The 26,660-nt window shown below is 40.0% G+C and overlaps 1 protein-coding gene across 1 annotated transcript in view; it reads left to right on the plus strand.

Annotated features, from left to right (window-relative positions):
• The window catches only part of Eif4g3 (eukaryotic translation initiation factor 4 gamma, 3), a 190,803-nt gene that overhangs the window by 113,591 nt on the left and 50,552 nt on the right, over positions 1-26,660 (plus strand). The window contains exons 18-23 of the mRNA XM_013032571.1: positions 3,219-3,416; positions 17,944-18,090; positions 18,511-18,747; positions 20,803-20,907; positions 24,207-24,339; positions 26,428-26,522. Coding sequence (XP_012888025.1) covers positions 3,219-3,416; positions 17,944-18,090; positions 18,511-18,747; positions 20,803-20,907; positions 24,207-24,339; positions 26,428-26,522 — 915 coding nt within the window. The remainder of the gene's footprint in view (positions 1-3,218; positions 3,417-17,943; positions 18,091-18,510; positions 18,748-20,802; positions 20,908-24,206; positions 24,340-26,427; positions 26,523-26,660) is intronic.

Below are 26,660 nucleotides of genomic sequence, written 5' to 3' on the forward strand. Positions count from 1 at the left end.
TTCATTTTGGTTATATTTAGTTTATCAATTCTTTATGGGTTGTACTTTTGCTATCATTTCTAAGAAGTTGTCTCATAAACCAAGAATAAAAAGCTTTTTTTCAGCCAGGAGCTGGTGGCTCATACCTGTAATTCTAGCTGTCATTTCTTTTTTTTTTTATTAAGTTTTTTATTGTGAAGATACTGTACAAAGGGGTTACAATTACATGAGCAAGGTAATGAGTACATTTCTTATCCAGCAATGTTGCCTCCTCCTTTGTTTTTCCCTTACCATCCCTTCCCTCCCAACTCCTCAGCTACATCCCTTCCCACCACCTACCCCCAACTCCTAGCTGTCATTTCTAAGAAGTTGTCTCATAACCTCAAGAATAAAAAATATTTTCAGGGCTGGGAAGGTGGAAGGTAGCTTAGTGGTAGAGTGCTTGCCTTGCATGCATGAGGCCCTGGGTTCGATTTCTTAGCACCACATAAGCAGAAAAAGCCAGAAGTGGCACTGTGGCTTACGCAGTAGAGTGTTTGCCTTGAGCTGAGGGACAGTGCCCAGGCCCAGAGTTCAGGCCCATGACTGACCAAAAAAAAAAAACTTTCAGCCAGGCTCTGTTGGCTCGTGCCTGTAACCCTAGTTGCTCAGGATGTTGAGATTTAAGGATTGCAGTTCAAAGCTAGCCCAGACAGGAAAGTCTGTGAGGATCTTATCACTAATAAATTACTAAAAAAGCTGGCAGTGGATCTGTATTTCAAGTGCTAGAATGCCTTGAGCAAAAGAAGCTCAGTACCCATACCCCAAGTTCAATCCTACCCCCCCAATTTTTTTTAAAAGAAGCTTTTATTCTTTTGTGAGACAGGTTCTTACTGTCTAGCTTCAAACTGGCCATCCTCTTGCTTCTGCCTCTTGAATGCTATATGTTTCAGTTTTGTGTCAAGTTTGGTGATCCATAGTTGTTAGATAAGCATCAAGGATCCTTTTTTTTTTTGGTTGGTTGTGGAGCCTGAACTCTGGGCCTGGGTGCTGTCCCTCAGCTCAAGGCTCAAAGCTAGTGCTCTACCATTTGAGCCACAGCAACACTTGCTGCTTTTTCTGCTTTTGTGGGGCTAAGGAATTGAACCCAGGGTCTCATGCATTCCCAAGCAAGCAGTCTACCACTGAGCCCCCAGCTCTCCTTTCTTTCTTTTTTTTTTTTTTTTTTGGTTGGTCGTGGGGCTTGAACTCTGGCTGGGCCTGGGCTCTGTCCCTGCGCTCTTCAGCTCAAGGCGAGCGCTCTACCACTTGAGCCACAGCGCCACTTCTGGTTTTCTAGTGGTTTATTGAAGATTAGAGTTTCACAGACTTTCCTGCCCAGGCTGGCTTTGAACCATAATCCTCAGATCTCAGCCTCCTGAGTAGCTAGGATTACAGGCGAGTAGCTAGGATTACAGGCGTGAGCCGCCAGTGCTCCTTCCTTCCTTCCTTCCTTCCTTCCTTCCTTCCTTTCTCTCTCTCTCTCTCTTTCTTTCTTTCTTTCTTTGAATATCCACTTGTTTCCCCACAGTTTGTTGAAAAGACTGTGTTATATGTCTATCTACCAAACAATACCACATTTTTATTTATTTATTTGTTTGTTTGTTTATTTTGGTCTGATTGTGGGGCCTGAACTCTGGGCCTGGGCACTGTCCCTCAGCCCTTCAGCTCAAGGCTAGCACTCTACCACTTTAGCCACAGCACCACTTCCGGCTTTTTTCTTTTTGCTTATGTGGTGCTGAGGAATCGAACCCAGGGCCTCATGCATGCAAGGCAAGCGCTCTACCACTGAGCCACCTTCCCAGCCCCAATACCACATTTTTAAAATAGTGACTGTATACTTAACATTCCCCAACTTCTTTTTTTGTATGTGTTTCTCAATTTCATTTTTCTTCAGAATCATTTAGACTCTTGTAACTATTTTGTCTATTTATATAAATTTTTGAATGTATTTGTTATTTCTTTCAAGAACTAAACACAAGTACCCAACTAGGCTTGGATGGATATTATATTAAATGTATAGAGCATGTTGAGGAAAAGTAACAAAGATGATATATATCTCCATTTATTCAGTTCTTTTTAGGTTTTTTTAACCCGTGATCTATAGTGTTCATCATGTAGCCCCTGTAGCTATTTTATTAGATTTTAAACTAAATATTTCTTGTGTTTTGATGATACAGTAAATGATACTTTAAAAAGTATTTTAATTATTTATTGCTATTATAAAATTCAATTAACATTTACATTTTGACATAGCCTACAATAGTTCTTTTTGTTGACTGATTTTTCTATATAAATAATTGCATTATCTGTAAATAAAGTTTCCATCTTTTTCAATTTATGTCCCTATTGGTTATTTCTTTTTACCTTATTGCACTAATTTGGACCTCTATATGATACTGAGTTGAAATGGCAAGAGTAGACATTTTACTTCGTTATTAATCTTAAGGAAAATATTAAGTATTTTATTTTACTGCTAAGTTGTGATATCTTTTCTAGCTTAGGCTGGTCCCTTCTATTCCTAACATAAGGGCAAGTTCTATAACTCCTTTCTTTGTCTAGTGTTTCCTACCATAGTTTATATGAGCTGAAATTTAAACCAATTCCTATATTTGCATATTTGAAATATTTTTGTTGTTGTTGTTCAATTCCAGGGGCTCTACAAGTTGAGCTACAACCCTAAACCTTTTGCTTTCATTTGCGTATACTTGAGCAAACTTAGGTTGCCATCCTCCTATGTATGTTTCCTGCATAGTTAGGTTGACAGATGCATGCCACAATGCCAACCCCACTAGGTTAAGATAAAGTTTTACTAACTTTTTTTTTTAATGCCTTGACTGACTTGAACCTTAATCCTTCTGATTTCTGCCTTCCAGTAACTAGGATATAAGTATTAGTCACCTTGCCTAGCTAAAGTTGTTTTCTGTAATGGTTTATGACAAATTATTTTGCCAAAAATCTTTTTTCTTACCCTAAATAGTAACAAATTAGATGGAGTTATCAAATGAAGGACCATGAAAGAAAGTATTCTAGATGACATTCCTATACTTGAAGATGTTTGTAGTACTTAGGTTTTAGAATTGTCATTAATAGTTAAAAAGAAGGTGGTACTTTTTAAGTTAGTTGTTTGAATTGATGGATTTGCCTTTCTGATTCAAAATCCTTGTAAATATTTTGTGTAGTCAAACTTATAAATTGTTTGTTTATTGTGACCCTTCTAGGAACTTTTTAGAAAAGTTCGAAGTATCTTAAATAAATTGACACCACAAATGTTCAACCAACTGATGAAGCAAGTATCAGGACTTACTGTGGACACTGAGGAGCGGCTGAAAGGAGTCATTGACCTGGTCTTTGAGAAGGCTATTGATGAACCCAGTTTCTCCGTGGCTTACGCAAACATGTGTCGATGTTTAGTAACGGTAAGAAGAGAGGAAGGAGTAAAACCAGAAATCTTCAAGAGGTATATTCTCCCCTCACCACACATTCTTCCCAGGAGTGTTTTTGGGGGCAATGTAAAGGGGAGAATATATTTTAACATGTACTAATGTAATATCCTTATTGATTAAAAGGAAGCTTGCTTTATTAAAATGTATACTCAGATCTGGAGGGGAGGAGCTGATCCCAATCAAGATGAGGGAGATTGGGTAAGGCTTACATTAGTAATGAGAAATTATATCCTGAAGCATCATCTTACAGAAATAAAGCACACGCTTCCATATTTACTTAAGTTAGAAATTAAACAACCTGTTGGTTCTACCCTCTATGAAAATAAAAGGACAGTAGTCTTAAGGTCAAGATGGTTCAAGACAGATACCATCTCTTAAAACTGGTAGATTTCTCTCTTTACATTGTCCACAGCTATTAAATTCCCTTTCCCAGCCTGTGAAAACTAAGTCAGAACAGAATCAGAGATGAAACAGCTTCTGCTTAATATTCATTCTTTTCATATATTATATATATATATATATATATATATATATATTCTGCAGTCATAATACTGCCACATGCTACATGTGTTCCTGTTGCTGTTTCCAAGGTACCTGTGCCAGAGATGTGTGTCCTTTAATATTTGGGGTTTTATTATGATTCATTGTCATCATGCCTTGCTTCTTTGAAAAGTGATTTGAAAATGCAGACTTCTGGTGTTCTACCAGTATATATATTTTTTGCATATTTTTCCTGGTCTTGGTCCTGGCGCTTGAACTCAGGGCATAGGTTCTATATTTGAGCTTTTTTTTGCTCAAGACTAGCACTCTTAGCATTTGAGCCATAGCTCCAGGCTCTGTGTGTGTGTGTGTGTGTGTGTGTGTGTGTGTGTGTGTGCGTGTGCGTGTGCGTGTGCTGCATATGAATATGCAGCTAGTTGGAGATAAGAATCTCATAGGCTTTCCTGCTCTGGCTGACTTCAAACCACAATCCTCAGATCACAGTGTACTGAGTAGCTAGAATTACAGGCTCTTCCACTATTTTTAAGCACTTGTGTTGAAAGATAGTTCAGTCTATTGGGACTTGGAAAAGGAAAATGTTCTGTTTTATAAAAAGCTCTATTAAAGTCATTTTGGGTAGGGATGGAAAAAGCAATTCCAAGTGGGGAGGGGAATCATTTAGATGTGATGTAGCAGGATGTTGCTGTCTAATTTGATGGACTACACAAAATAATAAATTACACGTAATAAATATCACTAATTGTGAGATGTGACAGTTGTATTGAAACAAACAGAGTGTGAGTTGGCTGAGAAAGTATAGTGGTAAAGAATGTATTACAAATAGGTTGGTGTCTAAAGTGGCAAGGGTTATTCACTGGCTTTGGACTCCTACAATCTGGGGTTCAAAATTTAACATTAACATTTAAGCTGAAGCAGTGATTCAACCCTGTAATCCTAGCTACTTGAGAGCTGATTTGGAAGTTCACTGTTTCAAGGCCAGCTTAAGCAAAAAAAATATCCTCAAAAGTCTTGCACAACCACCCCCATCTCAACCAATATAAAAAGCTGACAATGTTGTTTCATGTCTGTCATCTCAGCTACACAGGAAGCATAAATAAGAGAATCACAGCCCATGCTATCCCAGGCAGAGTAATCCTATTTGAAAAAATCTAAAGCAAAAAGGGCTATGTTTGTGGTTCAAGTGGTAGAGTGCCTATAAGCACAAGGCCATGAATTCAAATTCTAGTACCATTTCTCCAAAAAACTTAAGTTTATAATCTTAGAACAGTTATAACACCAAAATAGGTGACCATATAATAAATTAAGATATTTGCTAATTTTTAAGTTTCAGCTTTTAATCATCAAAATAAAATTGATTCAAACATGTAACAGAATTAATTGACTGTGTTGCATTCCTCGCTATTTGGCCCTGTAGCAAGCCATAAATAAATGGAAACTATATTGGTGATCAATAACTAGGTACAGATCACAAGGGTCTTGAAATGCTGTTCTTAAGATTGTCATAATAACAATCCATCTGTTCAGTGTCTACTACCTTGCTGTATGGGCAGATATATTATATATGGTAATAGCATATGTAAAGGTCAGTATTATTAGCTGTTTATTGAATCAGAACTGTGACTCTTAGAAAAAGGATAAATACCTTGCTCAGGGTAAATGGCAATGCTAGAATGCAAACACAGAATTATTTAACTCACCCAATTGTCATTTTATCTTCTAGTATACCATAGTTATCTGGAAAAGAAACTGACTTCTCTTATTACCCTTACTTTCATTTTGGTATCCATGATAGCCTCTAATCATACTTCAGTGCTCTTTCCCAGTTTAGGGATTTATACTACAGGCAGTAAAGATTTGTTTATGTTTGTAAAAGGGTAACTGGCATTAATGACAAAGACAAATATTCAAAGGAAGAGGTCTTATTATATGTCAACAACTTAAGAAACTTTAAAAATTTTTACTGGATTATTTTAAATTACAAAAGAATGACCTACTTGAACAATATAAAGATATACACAGACAACAATAATGCTGTTTCTAGCCCTAACTGGTTAATGCCCTTTCCCTTTAAGACAATCAGAGTGAATAATTATGGAAGATATCATCTCCCATAATGTTCCATAATGCTCTCTTTTTCATAAAAACAGCTAGATGCCTGTAATTCTACCTGCTCAGGAGGTTGAGGCATAGGATTGTGAGTTCAAGGCTATTCTGAGCAACATCAGGACATCCTGTCTCAAGAAAACAAAAAAGAAGAAGAAGAAGAAGAAATACGTAGACTTGAATCAAATTCTGGAGTTTTTATTACTTCAAAATAAATTCTCTAAATTTATATATTAAAAAATGTATCTTTTTAACTTAAAGAAAATTTTGGTTTTGTTTCTTTCTCTTTTTTTTAGGTCTCAGACTGGGACTCGAACTCAGTACCTGACATTTTCACTTATTGCTTAGTGCACTACTAACTCTGCCATACTTCTAACCCCCTGTCTTTTTTAAGCAATCTTGTTATAAAACTAAAGGTGGCTGGCAACTCAAAATGTAGTCCAGGCTGCCCTTGAACTTGTGATCCTAAGGCTGCCTCTGTCTCCTGAGTGCTAGGAATTACAGATATGTACCCATACTTGGTTTATTTTTCATCTTATGAAGTATAAGATAAATTTGTTACCTAGGGAAGAAAATTTTTCCATTTATTGTATCTGACAAAAGTAATAATGTAAATATTCTGTTTGGGAGTGATTTTTTTTTTCGGGGGGTCCGGTCGTGGGGCCTGAACGCTGTCCCTCAGCTCTTCAGCTTAAGGCTAGTGCTCTACCACTTGAGCCACAGCGCCTCTTAGGCTTTTTTCTTTTTGCTTATGTGGTGCTGAGGAATCGAACCCAGGGCCTCATGCATGTAAGGCAAGCGCTTTACCACTGAGCCACCTTCCCAGCCCCTTGGGAGCGATTTTTAAGGTATTGACAAGCTAGGTATCTAACTCTCCAAGTATCTATTTTAACAGTTCTCATGATGAAGACTTCAGAATACCACTGAAAGATACAGACAGAAATATGTAAGGGGGCTGGGAAGGTGGCTCATTGGTACAGTGCTTGCCTTGCATGCATGAGGCTTTGGATTCAATTCCTCAGCACAAAATAAGCAGGAAAAGCCAGAAGTGGTGCTGTGGCTCAAGTGGTAGAGTGCTAGCCTTGAGCTGAAGAGCTGAGAGATAGTGCCCAGGCCCAGATTTCAGTCCCCATGACCAACAACAACAACAAAAAGAAATAGTAGGAATCATTAATATATGACTTGGTATATCTCAGCAAAGTGGTTATACTTGGAACCTAGACAGTACTTCTCATTGTTCCTTAAGGGGATACCATTAGGAGGTGCACCCCAGCGAGCTCAGAGTCATAGCTTGGTAACAGAAACTATAAACAGTTTTCAGATCGCCACATGTGCAATAAAAACCTAAATACGTAAAGCCAAACTTTGAGAAGATAGCTGAGGAAGATTGATTTGTTTGTTTCTGAAAGATGCAAAATGAATAACCCATGAGAGAAAAATACTTGATTCAAATGTTAAATTTTTGCAATAAAATTTCTTTGAATAAAACATAAAATCAGAGCCAGGTGTTGGTGGCTCACGCCTATAATCCTAGCTACTCAGGCAGCTGAGATCTGAGAATTGCTGTTCAAAGCCAGCCTGGGCAGGAAAGACCATGAGACTCTTATCTCCACTAAACCACCAGAAAACCGGACGTGGTGCTGTGGCTCAAGTGATAGAGTGCTAGCCTTGAGCTGAAGAACTGAGGGATAGTGCCCAAGCCCCAGACCATCCCACACCCCACAACCACCAAAAAAAATCCCAAAACATAAAACCACAGTTTGGATGAATCTGGAATTCATGTGATTAACAAAATAATAGTCTCTAGTGAGGGTGGAAAAAGAAGCGAATTGATTTAAAAAAAAGGGGGGGGGCTGGGAAGGTGGCTCAGTGGTAGAGTGCTTGCCTTGCATGCATGAGGCCCTGGGTTCCATTTTTCAGCACCACATAAGCAGAAAATGGCGCTATGCCTCAAGTGGTAGAGCACCAGCCTTGTGTAGCCTTGAGCTGAAGAGCTGAAGGACAGTGCCCAGGCCCAGAGTTCAGGCCCCATGACCAGCAAAAAAAAAAAAAAAGGTTAATAAAAATGTTCAATTCTTGAGCTGGGAAGGTGGCTCAGTGGTAGAGCGCATGCCTTGCATGCCAGAGGCCTTGGGTTTGATTCCTCAGCACCACATAAGCAAAAAGAAAAAAGCTGGAAGTGGCACTGTGGCTCAAGTGGTAGAGCGCTAGCCTTGAGCTGAAGAGCTGAGGGACAGCGCACAGGCCCAGAGTTCAGGCCCCACGACCGGACCTAAAAACAAACAAACAAACAAACAAAAAATGTTCAAATCTTGTGCCAGTCCCATGCCCTCACTTGGCTTTCTGGCTCATGACTGTTACTCTGCTACTTGTCCCACTTCTAGTCCAAAACATGCATTGAAAATCCATTGACTGGTAAACTTAATAACAAAAGTTTTTTTTTTTAGGAGCAAGATAAGCCCAACTCACCTTAACTAGACTTAGCAAAATGAAATCATTGTAACTGATGGCAAAGGTGAATATAATCACTTGGCCTGACCGGGAGGATAGGTGCACACCACCACACTCAACTGCTATTGGTTTAGTTGGGGTATCAGAAACCTGTTACCTCAGCTGGCGTCAAATTGCAGTCTTCCTTATCTCTGTCCCCAAATAGCTAAGATTATAGGTATGAGCCACTGTTTCCAGCTGTTTTCACTTTTTAAAAATCATCTAAGTAGTGGAGGTAAAATCCAGGACCCTTGTGCATGCTCGACAAGCACTCATTGTACTGTATCCCCCAGTCCATATGTACCTCTGTTTGAAACTTCTTTTGTGCCAGGCACAAGTGGTTCACATCTGTAATCTTAACTACTTAGGAGGGTGAATCTGCGGATTGAGATTTGAAACTAACCCAGGCAGAAAAGTCTGAGACACTCCATCTTCAATTAAACAACAAAATGCTGGACTTGAGGCATGGCCCAAGTAAGTGGTAGTGACAGCCATGATCCAAAAACAGAAAGCACAGGGCACTGAGTTCAAATCCTAATAAACAATGCAACAAATAATATAAATTTTTAAAAATAAAAGTAGACAGGCACCAGTAGCTTGCGGCTATAATCCTAATTACTCAGGAGGCTGAAATCTGAAGATTGCAGTTAAAAGCCAGCCCAGGCAGTAAAGTCTGTGAGACTTATCTCCAATTAAACACCAGAAAGCCAAGTGGTAGTGCACGAGCCTTAAGCAAAAAAGCTCAGGGACAGTGCCTACACCCCAAGACTGACCCAAATAAATCTTCCTTAGTGCCTGGTACACTGGATGGACGGTAGATCGTATTTTGTTATAGAATAAAATTTCCATGACTACTTCCTATTTTGACTATATAGATGAAATTGATGTAGTAGTAGAAATGGCTCTTCCCAGTTGCTTTATAAATGTTGCATATATACATATATATGAACATGCATACACCTACACACAGCTGTCTGTCTCCATTGAACTCCATTTGGTAAATGATACTATGTTACAGGCTGCATAAAAGGCAATAACTCATGCCTCTGGAGTACATTGCTGCTTCTGCTAATTTAACTAGTTATCTCTGAAGAGGCCTGCAAGACCCTCTTTACAAACAGCATGCATTTCACTAGAATTAGAACAATTGAAATGAATGACAGATGGACAGAAATAATCAAGAGAAATGTCCTATGGCTAAATCTGTAAGGACAATTTGTAATTTCAGTTTTGGAACTTTAAATTACTGCGCTTTTGTTTTAATCATAATTGAAATGAAAATCCCCTGTAGACTATAAGCTCAGTATCTCATGCCTGGAATTGTAGTTCCTGGCATATAATGGACCCTCCAGATGGGTAAAGTGCCTGAATGAAAAAATAGCTAACTTGAAAGGGTTTTTTTCCCCAATGTGGCCTGTGATAATTTTTTTTTATATCACTGCATTTTTTTTTAGTACCATGCATTCCTGAAATGTAAAGAAATGGCAGGTAGTTAGATTTTTGGCCACTTTGTGTCTGATTATGCCAGATCCAGAACTTGTAGTATTTCTGCTTTTGAGTGCTTATAGGAAAACCATGAAAAGAGTGACCGAACTGAGACTGGAAAAAGAGACTTAAGAGAGCAAAGGAGACTGTGAAGCCTCAGAAATAAAACTAGGACCTAGGAACTGGTGGCTCACAACTGTAATCCTTGCCTTGCTCAGAAGGCTGAGATCTGAGGATCATGGTTCGAAGCCGGTTGGGCAGAAAAGTCCCCATGATAATTAAGTAAATTTTTTAAGTAAAAAACTGTGCAGCTGTGGCTAAAAATAGTAGAGCACTAGCTTTGAGCAAAAAGAGCTCAGGGATAGTGCCCAGGCCCTGAGTTCAAGTACCCAACTGACCCCCCCCAAAAAAAAAAAAAAAACCACCAGAATTACAGACATGATGGCAGCCTTGAGAAATAGCTGTGGCTGGAGTCAGCTAGAGGAGGAGAAGGTAGACTGAACGTCAGCTTGTTGAAGTATGGAAGAAAAGGTTGACTATAACTGACCATCACAATCCCTTTTAAGTCATGTGGGAACTTTCTCATTTCATACCTCCTTAAGTGTATCTGATAGAGATGCATTTTCATACCTGTGTTCATTGTATACATGTACAGTTTTAGCAGGTAATTTAGAAAGATCAGGACATAATTATATAGCATGCTTACTGTGGACTCAAGAAACAATTGAAGAACTGCTTTATTGCTGTTTCCAGTTGTAAACTATTCTATAGGAACCAGTTTTAGAGTTAGCACGGAATGGCCATTTTCTTTCATTGTAATAGTTGTTCCAAATACTTTGCCTCAGACTCAGAAATGCTTTAGAGGCAAAATGAATAGTGGGCCCTGGGTTACCACCAGCAAGCTGTGTGTTCTGAGGTAGCACTGAATACTGAGTGCACTACATAAGGCCAAAGCTTGTCCTTCTATTTTCTGTTTTTTTCTCTTTGACTACACAATTATACAACTGACATATCTTTTTGTGTGTGTGTGTGAAAATACCGTATAGAGGAGTTACAATTACATGGGCAAGATAATGAGTACATTTCTTATCAAGCATTGTTGCTTCCTTCTTTGTTTCCCTTTCCTATTCCTTCCCATTCCCCCCCCACACACACACACAACTGACATATCTTGATTCTTTAGGATATAAGAAATCACCACTCTCCACACTAACAAATCCATCAGAAGTGCAAGTCATATGACTTGAAGGAAATTGTGATACTAATAAAACATACATAAGACCCATATATAAGATACCTAGACATCTTGGTTTTGGTTGACTCTTTAGTGAGTGATGTAGGTACCTAAATAGATCCTTTTCTCACTTCCACATTATCATTTATTTTCTAAAATTCATTCTTGTTACATATTTGTAAACACATACCAAGCTTGAACAAGGCAGATGCTGTTGCAAAATGAACATTTGTGTTCCCTTAAAAATCCTTGGTTATCAGGCATCAGCGGCTAGCTATTCAGGTGGCTGAGATCTGAGTATGGACATTCAAAGCCAGCCCAGCCTGGAAAGTCCTTAAAACTCTTAGCAAAAAGCCACAAGTGGGGGTGTGGCACAAATGGTAGTGTTATGTTAGCCTTGAGTGAAAATGCTCAAGGACAGCACCCAGGCCCTGAATTCAAGCCCCCATCTGACACATGCATGTACACACATACACGAGTCATAGGTGAAACTCTTAACCCCCATCTATCTGATGGTATTATGGTCATGTAGTAAGTTAACTAAGTTTAATTGAGGTGGTTCAGGGATATGAAGCTCCTGTAATTGGATTAGTGCTTTTGTAAGAAGAGGAAGAGACACCAGAGCTACTTCTGCCTGCTATATAATAGACAGTAGGAAGTCAGCTGGCTTCTAGCCAGGAAAGGGATCCTCAGTAAGAACTGGCTTCAAAGGTATGAAAAATAAATACCTCCTATTCAGACCACCTTGTCTGTGGTTTTTTTTGGGGGGGTCCAGTCATGGGGCCTGAACTCTGGGCCTGGGCGCTCTCCCTCAGCTCTTCAGCTCAAGGCTAGCGCTCTACCACTTGAGTTGTCTGTGGTATTTTATTATAGCATCCTAAGCAGATTAAGACTTTCATCCCTCCTGTTGTGTTCAAAGTAAACAATTTTAGTGCATCTCCTGTCCAGGTAGTATCCAGCGGCCAACATACTTTGACTTCCTAATGTTGTGGTCCTGTTGAAATTACCCTGAGTCACCATTCTGAGAGCTTACATTCTCACTTGTCCATTTCCAGATTCCCTGAAGCCCTGTCAACCTTCCTGTCGAACGTTGGGGTCATGTTACTGTTTCCTTGGGTGATAATTTATCTAGGGTTAAACATGCCTATTCCACTGAAAATTTAATACTGTCCTTGGAAATACATCTAAGAAGCTTAAACACAATCACATATTCTTTTTTTTTCTTCTTCTTCTTCTTTTTTTTTTTTTTTGTTTGGTCCGGTCGTGGGGCCTGAACTCTGGGCCTGGGTGTTGTCCCTCAGCTCTTTAGCTCAAGGCTAGAGCTCTACCACTTGAGCCACAGTGCCACTTCCGGCTTTTTTCTTTTTGCTTATGGGGTGCTAAGGAATCGAAACCAGAGCCTCATGCATGCAAGGCAAGCGCTCTACCACTGAGCCACCTTCCCAGCACCCAATCACATATTCTTTATGCCCTTGATTTCCCTTGTCTTCATTTTGGGATAGCAGGTATTTTTATTTTTTTATTTTATTTTATTTTTGGGTCCAGTCGTGGGGCCTGAACTCTGGGCCCTGGGCACTGTCCCTCAGCTCTTCAGCTCAAGGCTAGTGCTCTACCACTTGAGCAACAGCACCACTTCCGGCTTTTTTCTTTTTGCTTATGTGGTGCTGAGGAATCGAACCCAGGGCCTCAGGCATGCAAGGCAAACGCTCTACCACTGAGCCACCTTCCTAGTCCCAGGTATTTTTTTTTAATCTTATATTTTGTGACTTTTCTCCTGTTTAGAGAGCTATCTTACATTCTTTCTTTGATCTCTGCCTTGCTCTTAATGTGTTTAAATGTACCTAAACTAATTTAACTGGGCCCTGTGTGCTAGCCATTGTTACTTGCTATCTCATTTAATCCTCCCAATAAACCTAACAGATGGGTATCATTGTCCTCATTTTTGAATGAACATAGGTTTGGGCAAACTGAGAAGTCATATCGCACTGCTAGGATTGTGATTCTCTCCAGAGAAAGCTCTTTTTCAGCAGTTATTTTATAATCTTTGGACTGTCTTACAGATTCAGTGACCTCTGGTGGTAACTTGTTCACACTTACAGAATTCATTAGTCATAGAGCTAGGGATACAAATCCTGACTTTATGACATAGATTCTAGTGTTCTTTCAGTTTCATTGTTCCATATACTCCAGTTCTGGGTTGTTTTACTGTGACTAACCAAAGTGAGTCCACTGGATGTATGAAGCTGCTTCCCAGTTGGACACAGGTACCTTGTCTACCTTGTCTTAGATGTCACTAAATAAACTGATATAGTATCAGTTTAGAATTGCCTTTTTGTATGTAGCAAGTAGTAACCAAATCTTTAATCTTTAACCTAGCTTTCTCAATGTAGCCTTCCCTACACTTTCCTGCCTGGGCTGGCTTTGAACCGAGATCCTCAGATCTCAGCCTCCTGAGTAGCTAGGATTACGGGCGTGAGCCACTGGCGCCCAGCAAACATCACCCATTTTATTATTCCATCTTTGTGACTAGTATATGTAGGGTGCTTACTTAACCTTGATCCCTATTTTCTACACACCAAGTCCATATATATGTAGAAACTGGATAGAGCTTTTGGCCTGATTTGACCTGTGTTCCTATACAGGAGCAAATTGAATATAAGTATAGATTTTTAGAGCCTTTAATTTACTCTAAACCTAATGTCATTTTAGTGCTCTATTACCTACCAACCTGTTCCTAAGGGTACTTTTGATTCTAATTATTTTTAGTCAGTACATTATCCTGTGTGCTCAGTCCTGTATTGTAGAAGACAATCTTTTGATTGTTGCTTTAGGAATCCTTTGCTCTTTCATATTAGCATTTCTCTTGAAGAAGGCTGATGAACTATTGAGTCCTCTTGTGGTCCTAGAGAATAGGCCTGGCTATGACATGATCCACAGTGCTTGTGTATATGTCACCTAAATTTAAGTAAGGATGTATTCAGCTTTCTGCAGTCATCTAAAAAATCATTTGACGATGTTCCTTCTTTCTTAGTTCCTGCTGAAAAGAAATGGGTATGGTAAGCCTTGGTCCCTTGATTGATTAGGACTATTAAATGATCTCTTATACATTACAGAGCTTGAGAGAGATTCTGCTCATGGCTTTACCACAGCATCATTGTTCTCAGCTCTCAAGAAGTTCTTGTTCATTCAGCAGCTGCCCAACTTCATTCTATTCAAGATAAAACATTATCTTTTATGAATATAAATGTGAATGTATCCTGAGGCTATGGGTGTAGCTTAAGGATAGAACCTGTGTCTAGAACATGTATGAAGGCCTGGGTTTAATCCTCAGTTCTGCTGATGCAAAAGTATAGTGCATAATGGTTCTTTTTCTTTTCTTTTTCTCTCCTTTTTCTCCAATTTAAGAATTTTGGGATGTACTTTGTAATTCCAGAAAAACTACTTTGTCAATGTTATAAAAGCTACTTTGCTAATATTATAAAATATATGTTCAGAATGGTGCTTTGGAGGATTCCATCTATAATATAGAATATGTTAAAAGTAGTGCTGTAGTCTGCTTTCTTTATCTTCTAAACATATTCTCAAGAGCATTTCTGGGGCTGGGAAGGTGGATCAGTGGTACAGCGCTTGCCTTGCATGCCTGAGGCCCTGGGTTCAATTCCTCAGCACCACATAAGCAAAAAGAAAAAAGCCGGAAGTGGTGCTGTGGCTCAAGTGGTAGAGTGCTAGCCTTGAGCTGAAGAGCTGAGGGACAGCGCCCAGGCCCGGAGTTCAGTCCCCACGACCGGACCCAAAAAAAAAAAAAAGAGCATTTCTGTCTTGGTTACAAGTAACTTTGAAGATATAAGCTATTGCAGTTAATAGAAAGCAATTCTTAATAGACATGAATGGAAACCTTGTGAGCATCTGCCTCCAAAAGACTTGTCTATTGAGGGTCTCATCCAGTGTATCCATTTTTAGGCCAGATTTCTAGACGCTGTGTGTGTGTGTGTGTGTGTTCATTCGATATTTTTCTTTGGCAGTACTGCTATTTGAACTCAAGGGCTTGTGCTGGCTTTCTAGATTCTCTGTGTATATATGGAGGGGGCACAATATTTTTCTTTGGTGGTACTGCTATTTGAACTCAAGGGGTTGTGCTGGCTTGGCAGATACTCTACTATTCAAGTCTTGCCTCGAGGCCTTTTTGTTTCTGTTTGTCTTGAAGATAATGTTCTCAAGTTTTGCCCAGCGCTGGCCTCAGACAGCAGTCCTCCTACCTGTACCTCCACCAGGCTCAAACCATCACACCCAGTTGTTTGTTGAAATGGGCTAGCCCAGGCCACTCTCGAACCGTTAATGTTTCTGTTGTCCACCTTCAGAGTATTTGGGAGTGTAAGTGTGAAAAATCACGCCTGGCCTTGAGAACTAGTGTATTCTATTTGCAAATAAATAACCATTAAGCCAGACGTTGTAGTTCATACCTGAAATTGCAGTTATATGAGAAGCAAAGACGGGAAGGATCATGATTCAAGGCCAACTCAGGCAAAAAATTAGTAAAATTTTTCATTCTATCTCAATAAAAAGCTGAGCGTGATGGTTTACACCTGATGTGCCAGCTACACCAGGGAGTGGGAAAGAGTAAATCCGAGGCCTGCAGTCCAGGCTAGCCACACCCTCCCCTCTAAAACAGTGATATTCTTTTCAAAATATGGCTGAGGTTGTCAACAAATGATATAGTACCTTTCTAGCAAGTTGAAATACTAAAAAAAGGTAAAAACTATTAATGTTAACTATAATTAACCTCAGCACTTGGTTAGCTGAGGCAAGAGGATTTCAAGGTTAAGGCCATTCCGTTATGTTATATAATGAGTTTAAGGCCAGTCAAGTCAACGTAGTGAGACCTTGTCTCAAAAGCAATAAAAGGAAAAGGAAAAAAAAAGAAAAAGGGAGGGGGACCAATAGACATACTACTGTATACTGATAGCCAAGTACTGGGATTGAGAGAGGTATCTCAAAAGTCCTCTCAATCTACGCAATCTACTCAAAAGTAAATATCCCATCTACTTTTTACTAGAATAAAGATCTCTCGCTGGGCGCTGGTGGCTCATGTCTGTAAATCCTAGCTACCTCAGGTGGCTGAGATATGAGGATCGAGGTTCAAAGCCATCCAGGAAAGTCCATGAGACTCTTATCTTCAATAAACAACTAGAAAACCGGAAGTAGTTCAAGTGGTAGAGCATTCGCCTTGAGCTGAAGTGTACAGGGACATCACCCAAGTCCAGAGTTCAAGTCCCAGGGACCGACCAAAAAAAAAAAAAAGATCTCTCAGCCAGAGTTAATGGCTCACACCTGGAATCCTGTATCAGGAGGCTGAGATCTGAGAATCTGGTTTCAGAGCCAGCCCAGGCAGAAGTATCTGTGAGACTCTTATGTCAAATTAAACACCAGAAAAAGTGGAGCAAAATAGCTCAGGGCAGCACCAAAGCCCTCAGTTCAAGCCCTACAACTGCCGCCCCCCCCCCCAAAAAAAAGATCTCTCCTATTAAAAGAGTTCTGCAGCCATGAACTTCTGCTTGTGTTCTGATATTTCTGTTTGTCTTTTTAAACCAAATTATTATAAGTGTTCACACCTATAATTCTAGCTACTCAGGAGTTTGAGATTTCAGTTTGAAGCAACCCAGGAAGATTAATCCTCAAGACTTTTATTTCCCAAACCAGCAAAAAGCCAGGATGGAAGCATGGCTTAAGCAGTAGAACACCAGCCAGTCAAGTGAGAAAGCTGAACAAGTGTGAGAACCTGAGTTCAAACTCTAGTTCTGGCAAAATTAAAATACCTTAAAATATAGGGCCAGGTGGTGATTCATGCTTGTAACCCAAGCTACTTAGGAGGTAAGGATCAGGACAATCACTGTTTGAAGCCAGCTGCAACAAAATGTTAATAAAACCATAACTTAATTAACAAACCAGACTGGTTTGTTCTGGTTCACATCTATAATTGCAGTGGGAGATATTCATAAGAGAATTGGTTTGTGGTGGATATCAGCAAAAAAGTGTAAGACATCTCTGAAATAAAGGGTTGAGATTGTTCAAGTGATAGAGAAGTTGCCTGACAAGCCCAAAACCCTGAGTTCAAATCTGAGTACCTGTAAATACAATAAGAATAATCCTACAGAGGTTATATCTATCTATCTATCTATCTATCTATATATATATATTAAAGCGCCTGGGTAAGTTCAGACTAATAGCTGCAATGACATGATGTAGATTTGAAAGTTTTTTTTGTGTGTTTTTTTTGTTTTTTTTTTTGGGGGGGGGTCCGGTCATGGGGCCTGAACTCTGGGCTTGGGCACTGTCCCTCAGCTCTTCAGCTCAAGGCTAGCGCTCTACCTCTTGAGCCACAGCATCACTTCCGGCTTTTTTCTTTTTGCTTATGTGGTGTTGAGGAATCAAACCCAAGGCCTCATGCATGCAAGGCAAACACTACCACTGAGCCACCTTCCCAGCCCCTAGCTTTCAAAGTTGGCTGAAAGCCTGGATCTCAAAAAGGTACGGTATGTATATAGGAGAGGAGTGTCCCTCTTACCACTGTAGCTAAGTTATATACCTGTGGTTCACTTAGCATCGTTGTGCACATTAAAAGAAAAGTATATCTTTAATACCTTTACCTAATCTTGTTGGGTTTTTTTGTATGTTCCTATCTGGATGTAGCTAAAAGTACCCATGGCAGACAAGCCTGGTAACACAGTGAATTTCCGGAAGCTGCTACTAAACCGCTGCCAGAAGGAATTTGAAAAAGATAAAGCAGATGATGATGTCTTTGAGAAGAAGCAGAAAGAACTTGAGGCTGCCAGTGCTGTAAGTACTGTTTCATGCAAGATACCGTGTGTCCTTCCAGTATTGTCAAGTAGAATTTGCTAAAGCCTGCTGTATAGCATCTTCCTTCTTTCCTGAAAAGGTACCTATAGCTTTCTTTTTCTTTTTCCCCAAGAAAACACATCATATTGATATTAAGGAGAATTTTTTAGTCCTTTTAGGGCCAAATATTAGAACAGTTTCACCCTCCAAGCCAGGTATTCATTGTAATCCTGGACTTTGTAGAGTTGCTAGGTCCCATAGATCTGAAGTGGATGTAGCCTTCCGGGAGTCAGTTTCATTTTCTGTAGAGAGCTTTAGTTGCTTTGGCAGATTGTCCATGGAAATCTGAGCACTAGAAATAGTAAGGCTCATAAAACTCATTATGTCCTGTCAGTACAGCTATTATTTTCTATTTAACAGCCAGAGGAGAGGACAAGGCTTCATGATGAACTGGAGGAAGCCAAGGACAAAGCCCGGCGGAGATCCATTGGGAACATCAAGTTTATTGGAGAACTCTTTAAACTCAAAATGCTGACTGAAGCCATCATGCATGACTGTGTGGTGAAGCTGCTAAAGAACCACGATGAAGAATCTTTGGAGTGCCTGTGTCGCTTGCTCACCACTATCGGCAAAGACCTGGACTTCGAGAAAGCAAAGGTAAAAATCCTTTTACTCTAATGTCTTCCATTTTATCCTAACAGTCCATGCCATTTACAGATGTATGCTTATCTTGCTGCTGCTGCTACTGCTGCTTTTCCTGACAGTTATCATTGCTGTATTTGTCAGCAGAGTCAGAGGTAGGGTTGGCCCCAAATTTTATATGTCAGTTTATAAATTGTTCAGATTGTCTGTTACCCTCATTTCCCTTCATAACCATTTTATGAGTCATTCGTATTACAAGTGAATAGGAGAAATAAGGGGTGAAGAGCCATGATGAGGCCTGAAGGCCATGTAGAAGTAAATAAAGATCAGTTGTTTTTATTTATTTCTTTGAAACAAGATATCACTCTAGCCTAGGTTGGCATTGAACTTAGTTCACACCTTTTGTGTGGGACTATGCCAAGGCCCCAGTAGAAACTGAATATTAAAATTAGATAATGTGTCTAATAGATGACACGTTTATCTAATTGTAATACAAAAAATCACTAGCTAAGCCAGGCACTGGTGGCTCATGCCTATAATCCTAGCTACTCAGGAGGCTGAGATCTAAGTATCACAGTTCAGAGCCAGCCCAGGCAGCAAAGTCCAGAAGTGGTACTGTGACTCAAAGTGGTAGAGCACTAGCCTTGACCAAAAAGAGCTCAGGTATTGTACCTAGTCCCTGAGTTCAAGCCCTGTGACTGACAAAAAAAGTCATTAACAAGCTGGACAAATGACCCAATTATGTAATCCTAGCTACCTAGGAGACTTGAGAGCTGGAGGATTCTGGTTTAAAGCCAGCAAAATGTACACAAGAATCCTATCTCCAAAATAACCAACACAACCTGGATTGGAGGCATGGTTCAAGTAAAGAGTGCTATTGTGAGCAAGCAAGCTGAGGGAGTGTGAAGCCCTGAATCCAAAGTCCACACTTGCTAAAAAATAATAAATCATCCAAATACTATAATTGAATCATAGCAAGGCATTATCCAAATAAGACTGTGAAAATTAGAAATACTTTAAAGAACTAATATCAGAAATATCCCATAGTATTTGAGGCATTTAAAGTGATGTTGACTGTGACAGAAAACCCCCAAATTTTGGTGGTTATACTAGGTAGGAGCTTATTTCTTCCAGTGTAAACAAAGCTCAGAGGTCAGTCCTTCCAGCATAACATATTAGCATTTTTTACAAAAACCATTGTCCTCATTATTCTCAGCAAAGATATTAGAATAAGGGACAAGGTATCTCTGTCTTATAGACACTTCCAAAGCTGTGGTATTTTTCACAGACACTGGAAAATGTCCTTTTAAATAATGTGGTTGTCACCAGACAGAGGTGAGATTTAGTGAAGCACCCCTTTAAATATAGGAACTCTTCACTTAGGGTTCTTCACTTTAATCACAGAATAAGAATTTCTGAAAAAAATATATAAATAAATAAATAAAAAGAATTTCTGGACAAGTCACAATGATAAGAAACCTTGGCAAAGCTTTATTAAGTAAACAAGCAAGGAAACAGACAAGCAGACAAACAGAAGGGCAGGAGCACACTCTGGCAGAGTGTGGGTGCTCTCATAGGGATACAAAGACACAGACACACAGAAGGAGACACCCAGAGAGCCCCTAGCTCCTTGGGTTGTTGGTTATTTATAGGGTAAAGGCAGGGGGTCTGGCTTTAAGTTGTGAAAAGCTAGGTGCTTTATCTTTGCTTTTACTATACCTGATGTTATTCTCTGAGTTTCAAGGTAAGAATACATCCTGCTATCTGCATTTTGGGGCATCCTGTCAGGCAGTTGTGAATTCTTGGGTGAAAAATGCATCCCTTAGGAAAGAATGCATTCAGTTGCCTCTCTGAAGCAAAGATAGCATTTCTAAGTTTCTAGATACCATATTTCTGAGTTGCCTACACCAGGCCTCAGTTTTCTTAAGTTATTCTGCTTCAGTCATAAGTTGCCAAAATTCTACCACTACTAATTCTACGCTGTTATTCCTCAACCATTTGAAAATCTGGATGGTAAAAATTACATTTGAATTTTTCATCTAGGAATACTAGTGATTTTATCTCTTGTAGCCTCGGATGGACCAGTACTTTAATCAGATGGAGAAAATTGTGAAAGAAAGAAAAACCTCATCTAGGATTCGATTCATGCTTCAAGATGTGATTGACCTCAGGCTGGTAAGTAGAAAGAATACAGTCTGTTTTAAGAAATTGGGTTTAGCAAGGTTATCTTGTTATTTACATGTGTAAAATTTTAATAGTTTTGCTTTAAGTTAAGAACTTGAATTGGCAGACTTAGAGTTATACAAAATAAGAAAAGGTTTGTGGCCTTTGTTTCTTTTCCTTACTCTGTTTAGCAGATCACATTGCAGTTTAAACTGAATAATCTGAGTTTTACATTCTTTAGTCTCTAAAATGAAGGATGATGCTAGCCTTCCAGATTTGTTGTAAATATTCAATTATGTAAAGGGTCAGTACATTGATGTTGATGTTTTCTTTTCTTTTTTTGGGGGGGGGGGTCAGGCATGGGGCTTGAACTCTGGGCTTGGGGGCTGTCCCTCAGCTCTTCAGCTCAAGGCGAGCGCTCTACTGCTTGAGCCACAGTGCCACTTCTGGTTTCCAAGTGGTTTATTGGAGATAAGAGTCTCACAGGCTTTCCTGCCCCAGCTGGGTTTAACCGAGATCCTCAGATCTTAGCCTCCTGAGTAGCTAGGATGACAGGTGTGAGCCACCGGCGCCCAGCTGATGTTTTCCTGTCTACTCTGTTTCTTGCTCTGCTGCTTCTGCCCTCCTCTCATTCCATGTGCAGTTTTAATCATTTCCACCTCTTTTTTTCAGTTTTAATTGAACCTTCTATAAAAGATATACCACAACAAAAGTGAATATAGCTCACTGCCAATAGTTCATACCTGTAATCCTAACTACTTGGAAGGCTGAGATTTGGAGATCATGGTTTAAAGCTAGCACAAGCAAGAAAATCCTTGAGACTCTTTATCTCCAATTGGGGCTGGGAATGTGGTAGCATGCACAAAGCCCTGGGTTTAATTTCTCAGTTCCATATAAACAGAAAAAGCCAGAAGTGGTGCTATGGCCCAAGTGGTAGAGTGCTAGCCTTGAGCAAAAGAAGCTCAGAGACTGTGCCCAGGCCCCGAGCCCCATGACTGGCCAAAAAAATGAAGTGGAGCTGTATCTCATTTTGTAGAGTCTTAGTCTTGAATACATAAAGCTCAGGGACCACACTCAAGCACTGAGTCTAAGCCCCAGGGCCAGAACCAAAAAAGGAAAAAAAAAAATGAACAGAAACCTACCTCTTTCCTGTCTATCTTGGTTAGTGTAGGTGTTGTCTTAGGGTCTTTCTTCAAAGCAAAGCCACTGCAATTGACAATACTATAGGGATTTGAAGGCTACTCTAACTCTATTTGTCATTCATGCCTGAAACCATTTGTTGTTCTTATGGGAAGTTGGGACTGTAGTGTTGGGGAAACAACTTTTGTCCTAATTAGAGGGCTAAACAAAGAGCATTGTGCAGAGAAATGAATGAAGCTAGAAGAAATCAGGTTGAGCAAGGTGAGCCAAGAGCAAAGAGACAAAAGTCACATGGTCTCCCTGATAAGTGGATGTTAAATCCAAAACAAGGTGATATGATAAAATTAACAAGACTTCAGAAACAAAGGACTTCCACTCAGCTCCTTGAATAACTACTAAATAACCCCGTGCTACTGATCACATATATGGTATATATGTGCAAAGCTGGGGGAAACCAGGAGGACAACACAGAACTAGAGGGAATCAGGGGAAAACATACAACAGCGGGACCCATCAGCTGCACTGGACATTGATCAAAATGAACTAAGCAACTCAGTGGCAGTGATGGGAGGGAGGGAAGGAGTGGGAGAGAAGGAACAGCTGATGCTGTACAAAACAAATGTATGTACCACCCAATGTGGAAGAAATAACTGTATTGCAAAGCTCATAGAACTCATAAATGTTATAGACCATGATAGACAGTTTGCCTCATGAAAGTTAGAATGTGTTTGTGACTTTAAGCATCACTATCCCACAATACTGTGAAATTTGGGAAATTATGTAATCACTTAATCACAAAGAATTTGGGATAAAAGGGGGAGACATCGTGGAATAGGGAAAATGTTGGTTACACTTGATTTACACACCTGTGAAGGCAAGGTCAAGAAATTTTCCCCCTCCTCTTTGCCCTCTCTTCTCTCCAAATAGAAAATAATAAATGATAAATCTAGGCCATTGGTGTCTTACACCTATAATTCTAGCTACCCAGGAGGCTGAGATCTGAGGGTCATGGTTCCAAAACAGCCTGGGCAGGAAAGTGGGAGAATCATATCTACAATAAACTAAGGAAAAGCCTAAATCCCCAGTGTCGGTGGCTCACCCTGTGATCTTAGCTACTCAGGAGGCTGAGATCTGAGCATGGTTGCTCAAAGCCAGCTGAGGCAGAAAAGTCCCTATAAGACTTTTAACTACTCAAATTGTGAGACAATTAACTACTCAAAAACTGGAAGTGGCATCATGGCTCAAGTAGTAGATCACTAGTATTGAACACAGAGACTTAGGGACAGTGCCCAAGCCATGAGTTCAAGCCCCACAACTGACAAAAGAAAAAGCCTGAAGTAACTCTGGCTCAAACAGGCAGAGTGCTGGCCTTGGGCAAAAGAAGCTCAGGGACAGCATCCAGACCCTGAGTTCCAGCCCCAGTACGGGCACAAATAAATAATAAAAAATTATAATAAGATATATTTGGGGTAGTTCTTTCCTTTGGAAGGGCTGCTGTTCAGGCAGAAGAGAGTTTATTAGGTAAGCCCAGTGGGGCTGCATCAGATGTAGGCATATAGAGAGAACTTATGGCAGAGAGAGTATATAGATGAGGAGGTGTGGCTGCAGTGGATGCGGAAGTGACCTCAGAGCCTGCGGAACCTCTTACTTGCCCCCAGGTACCCCAGCAACTGGAATTACAGATGCTGGGCAGGGACTTCTAGGAAGGACCATATGTGCATTCATGCAGGGAGAAAAAACAAAGTAAAGGAGCCATTTTCCCCAGACAGACAGCTTCTGGAAGATGCAGTGTATAGATGGCCACAGTTGTTATATAGAAGACTTTATTTCTTGGGTTGGGAAGGTGGCTCAGTGGTAGAGTGCTTGCCTTGCATGAATGAGGCCCTGGGTTTGATTCCTCAGCAACTCATAAGCAGAAGAAAGTCGGAAGTAGCACTGTGGCTCAAGTGTTAATTGTTGAAGAGCTGAGGGACAGCACCTAGGCCCAGAGTCTCCAGGCCCCACAACCAACCAAAAAAAAAAAAGATTTTATTTCTTTAGCTTAAATTCCAAAGCTATTAGCTATACAAGATAAATTCTATGATTCCGCTCTTTGTAGATATTTTTTTGTAGAAGAGTATCAATTTATTGTTCTGTTTTCTGTCTGATAACCTAATTTTCCATGTTTTTAGTGTAATTGGATATCTCGAAGGGCAGATCAGGGCCCCAAAACTATTGAACAGATTCACAAAGAAGCCAAAATAGAAGAACAAGAAGAACAAAGGAAGGTCCAACAGCTCATGACCAAAGAGAAGAGAAGACCAGGTGAGGATAGGAGGAATGGACTGTGAAGATCCTGGGACTTTGAGGGCTATATATGTAAGAAATTTTTACTCAAATATGAAATGAGATCACAGAGTAACTCAAAAGAATAGAATGGTAGCCAGGCACCAGTGGCTACGCCTGTAAGCCTAGCTACTCACGAGGCTGAAATCTAAGGATCCATTCAAAGCCACTCTGGGCAAGAAAAGTCTGTGAGACTCTTCTCTCCAATAAACCACTCAGAAAACCGGAAGTGATGCTGTGGCTCAAGTGGTAGAGCACTCACCTTGAGTGGTAGTTGTTACATGATGCTGGTTCACATGTCATTAAGAGTGCAGAAATTAAATTTTTAAAAAATATTTTTTTTTTGTCTGGTCCTGGGCTTTCAACTCAAGGCCTGGGAACTTTCTCTAAGCTTCTTCTGCTCAAGGCTAGCACTCGACTACATCAGAAAAGGCCACTTCCAGCCTTTTCTGAGTAGTTTGTTAGTGATAAGTGTCTCAAGACTTTCTTGCTCTGGCTGGCTTTGAAAAACCAGGATCTTGAGATCTTAGCCTCCTGAATAAGCTAGTATTGCATATGTGAGCCAACAACGCCCAACTTTAAATCAGTATTTTATTTCTTCAAAGACGTTTGTTTACAAGACTATCTTGAACATCTTTATAAGAACTAGAAAATAGGCTGGGAATGCAGCTTAGGTTAGAGTGTTTGCTGAGCTTGCACGAAGCCCTGGGTTCAATTCCCCAGTACCACATACACAGAAAAAGCTGGAAGTGGTGCTGTGGCTCTAGTGATAGAACATTAGCCTTGAGCAAAAGAAGCTCAGGGACAGTGCCCAGACCCCAGGACTGGCCAAAAAAAAAAAAAAAGAGGTCTGGGAATGTGACTTAGTGGTAAAGTGCTTGCCTAACATGCATGAAGCCCTGGGTTTAATTCCTCAATACCACATAAACAGAAAAAGCCAGAAGTAGTCTTGTGGCTCAAGTGGTAGAGTGCTAGCCTTGAACAAAAGAAGTTCAAGGACAATGCTCAGGTCCTGAGTTCAAGCCCCAGGATTGGCCAAAAAAAAGAAAATACAGTTCTTCCTCTGAAGTACATAGGCTACCTAGGCAGGTTAAATAGACCCAGAAAACATTTGTCATGCAAATTGAAGATATCATCAATTTTTAATGAATTCTCCATTAAGGTTACTGATATTTAGAGGGGAAAAAACATCCAGAGTAAAATAAGCTTACAAAGCTGGAAGAAATCTTTATTGAATCTGAGCCTTAGAGAATGATTGATTTTTCAAAAGAAAATTTTCAATCATGAAATTTAAAGGAACACACACAATAAAAGGGAAATAAACAAGACTGATTAGAATAAAATATATACCTTTTCAGACTGAATGGAAAATGTTTTGGAGAATTAAGACCCTTTGATGCTAGGTGCCAGTGGCACTCACCCATATTCCTTCCTACCCTGGAGCTAATCATGGTTTGAAGCCGGTCTTGGCAGAAAAGTACATGATACTTATGTCCAAAATAGCCAAAAAAAGCAAGACTAGAGGTATGACTCACATGTTAGAGTACAATTCTAGAAAACTAAAACCCCCATACCATCTGGCACTGGTGGTTCATCTCATTCTAACTGTAATCCTTGCTATTCAGGAGGCTGAGATCTGAGGTTCATGGTTTACCAACCTGGGCAGGAAATGTCCTTGATACTCAACTACCAAAAAACTGGAAGTGGAACTGTGACTTAACAGCACCCAGACCCCTGGGCTCAAGACTTAGCACCAGCACTAACTTGTTCTCAAAATCCTCTAGTGATTAACTCTGTAAACACCAGATCTGGCCTCTGCCTTGTCACTGAATTGTTTGTGTCATTTGATTCCCTGTAGGTCAGTAATGTTTCCTAGAGATCCGGTATAGGCAGGATGCCTCTGCTTGATGTTTTCATGCTGAGGATATTAGAGATTGCTAACAATACTTTAGCAGCTTCTTTTGTCTTTTTCCTGGGTTAAATTGGAGTGAAAATCTTACTCATTTTTTTTCATTGTCATACAGACTTGAAATACATGAGAGACTAGCTTACTCTATCTCCTTACAGGTGTTCAGAGAGTGGAGGAAGGTGGATGGAACACCGTGCAAGGGGCCAAGAACAGTCGGGTACTGGACCCCTCCAAATTCCTCAAAATTACTAAGGTGAGCATGACATTTAAAATGTAATTTGCAACACTCTTACCATGAGCCTCCTAAGCACTTTTCACGCATAGAATAGCCACATTGTATATTTTATAAAATTGATCAATGCAGTTTACATATCTTTCTGATACTAGTCAT

The sequence above is a fragment of the Dipodomys ordii genome, unplaced genomic scaffold (assembly GCF_000151885.1).
Source record: "Dipodomys ordii isolate 6190 unplaced genomic scaffold, Dord_2.0 Scaffold6, whole genome shotgun sequence".
Lineage (NCBI taxonomy): Eukaryota > Metazoa > Chordata > Mammalia > Rodentia > Heteromyidae > Dipodomys > Dipodomys ordii.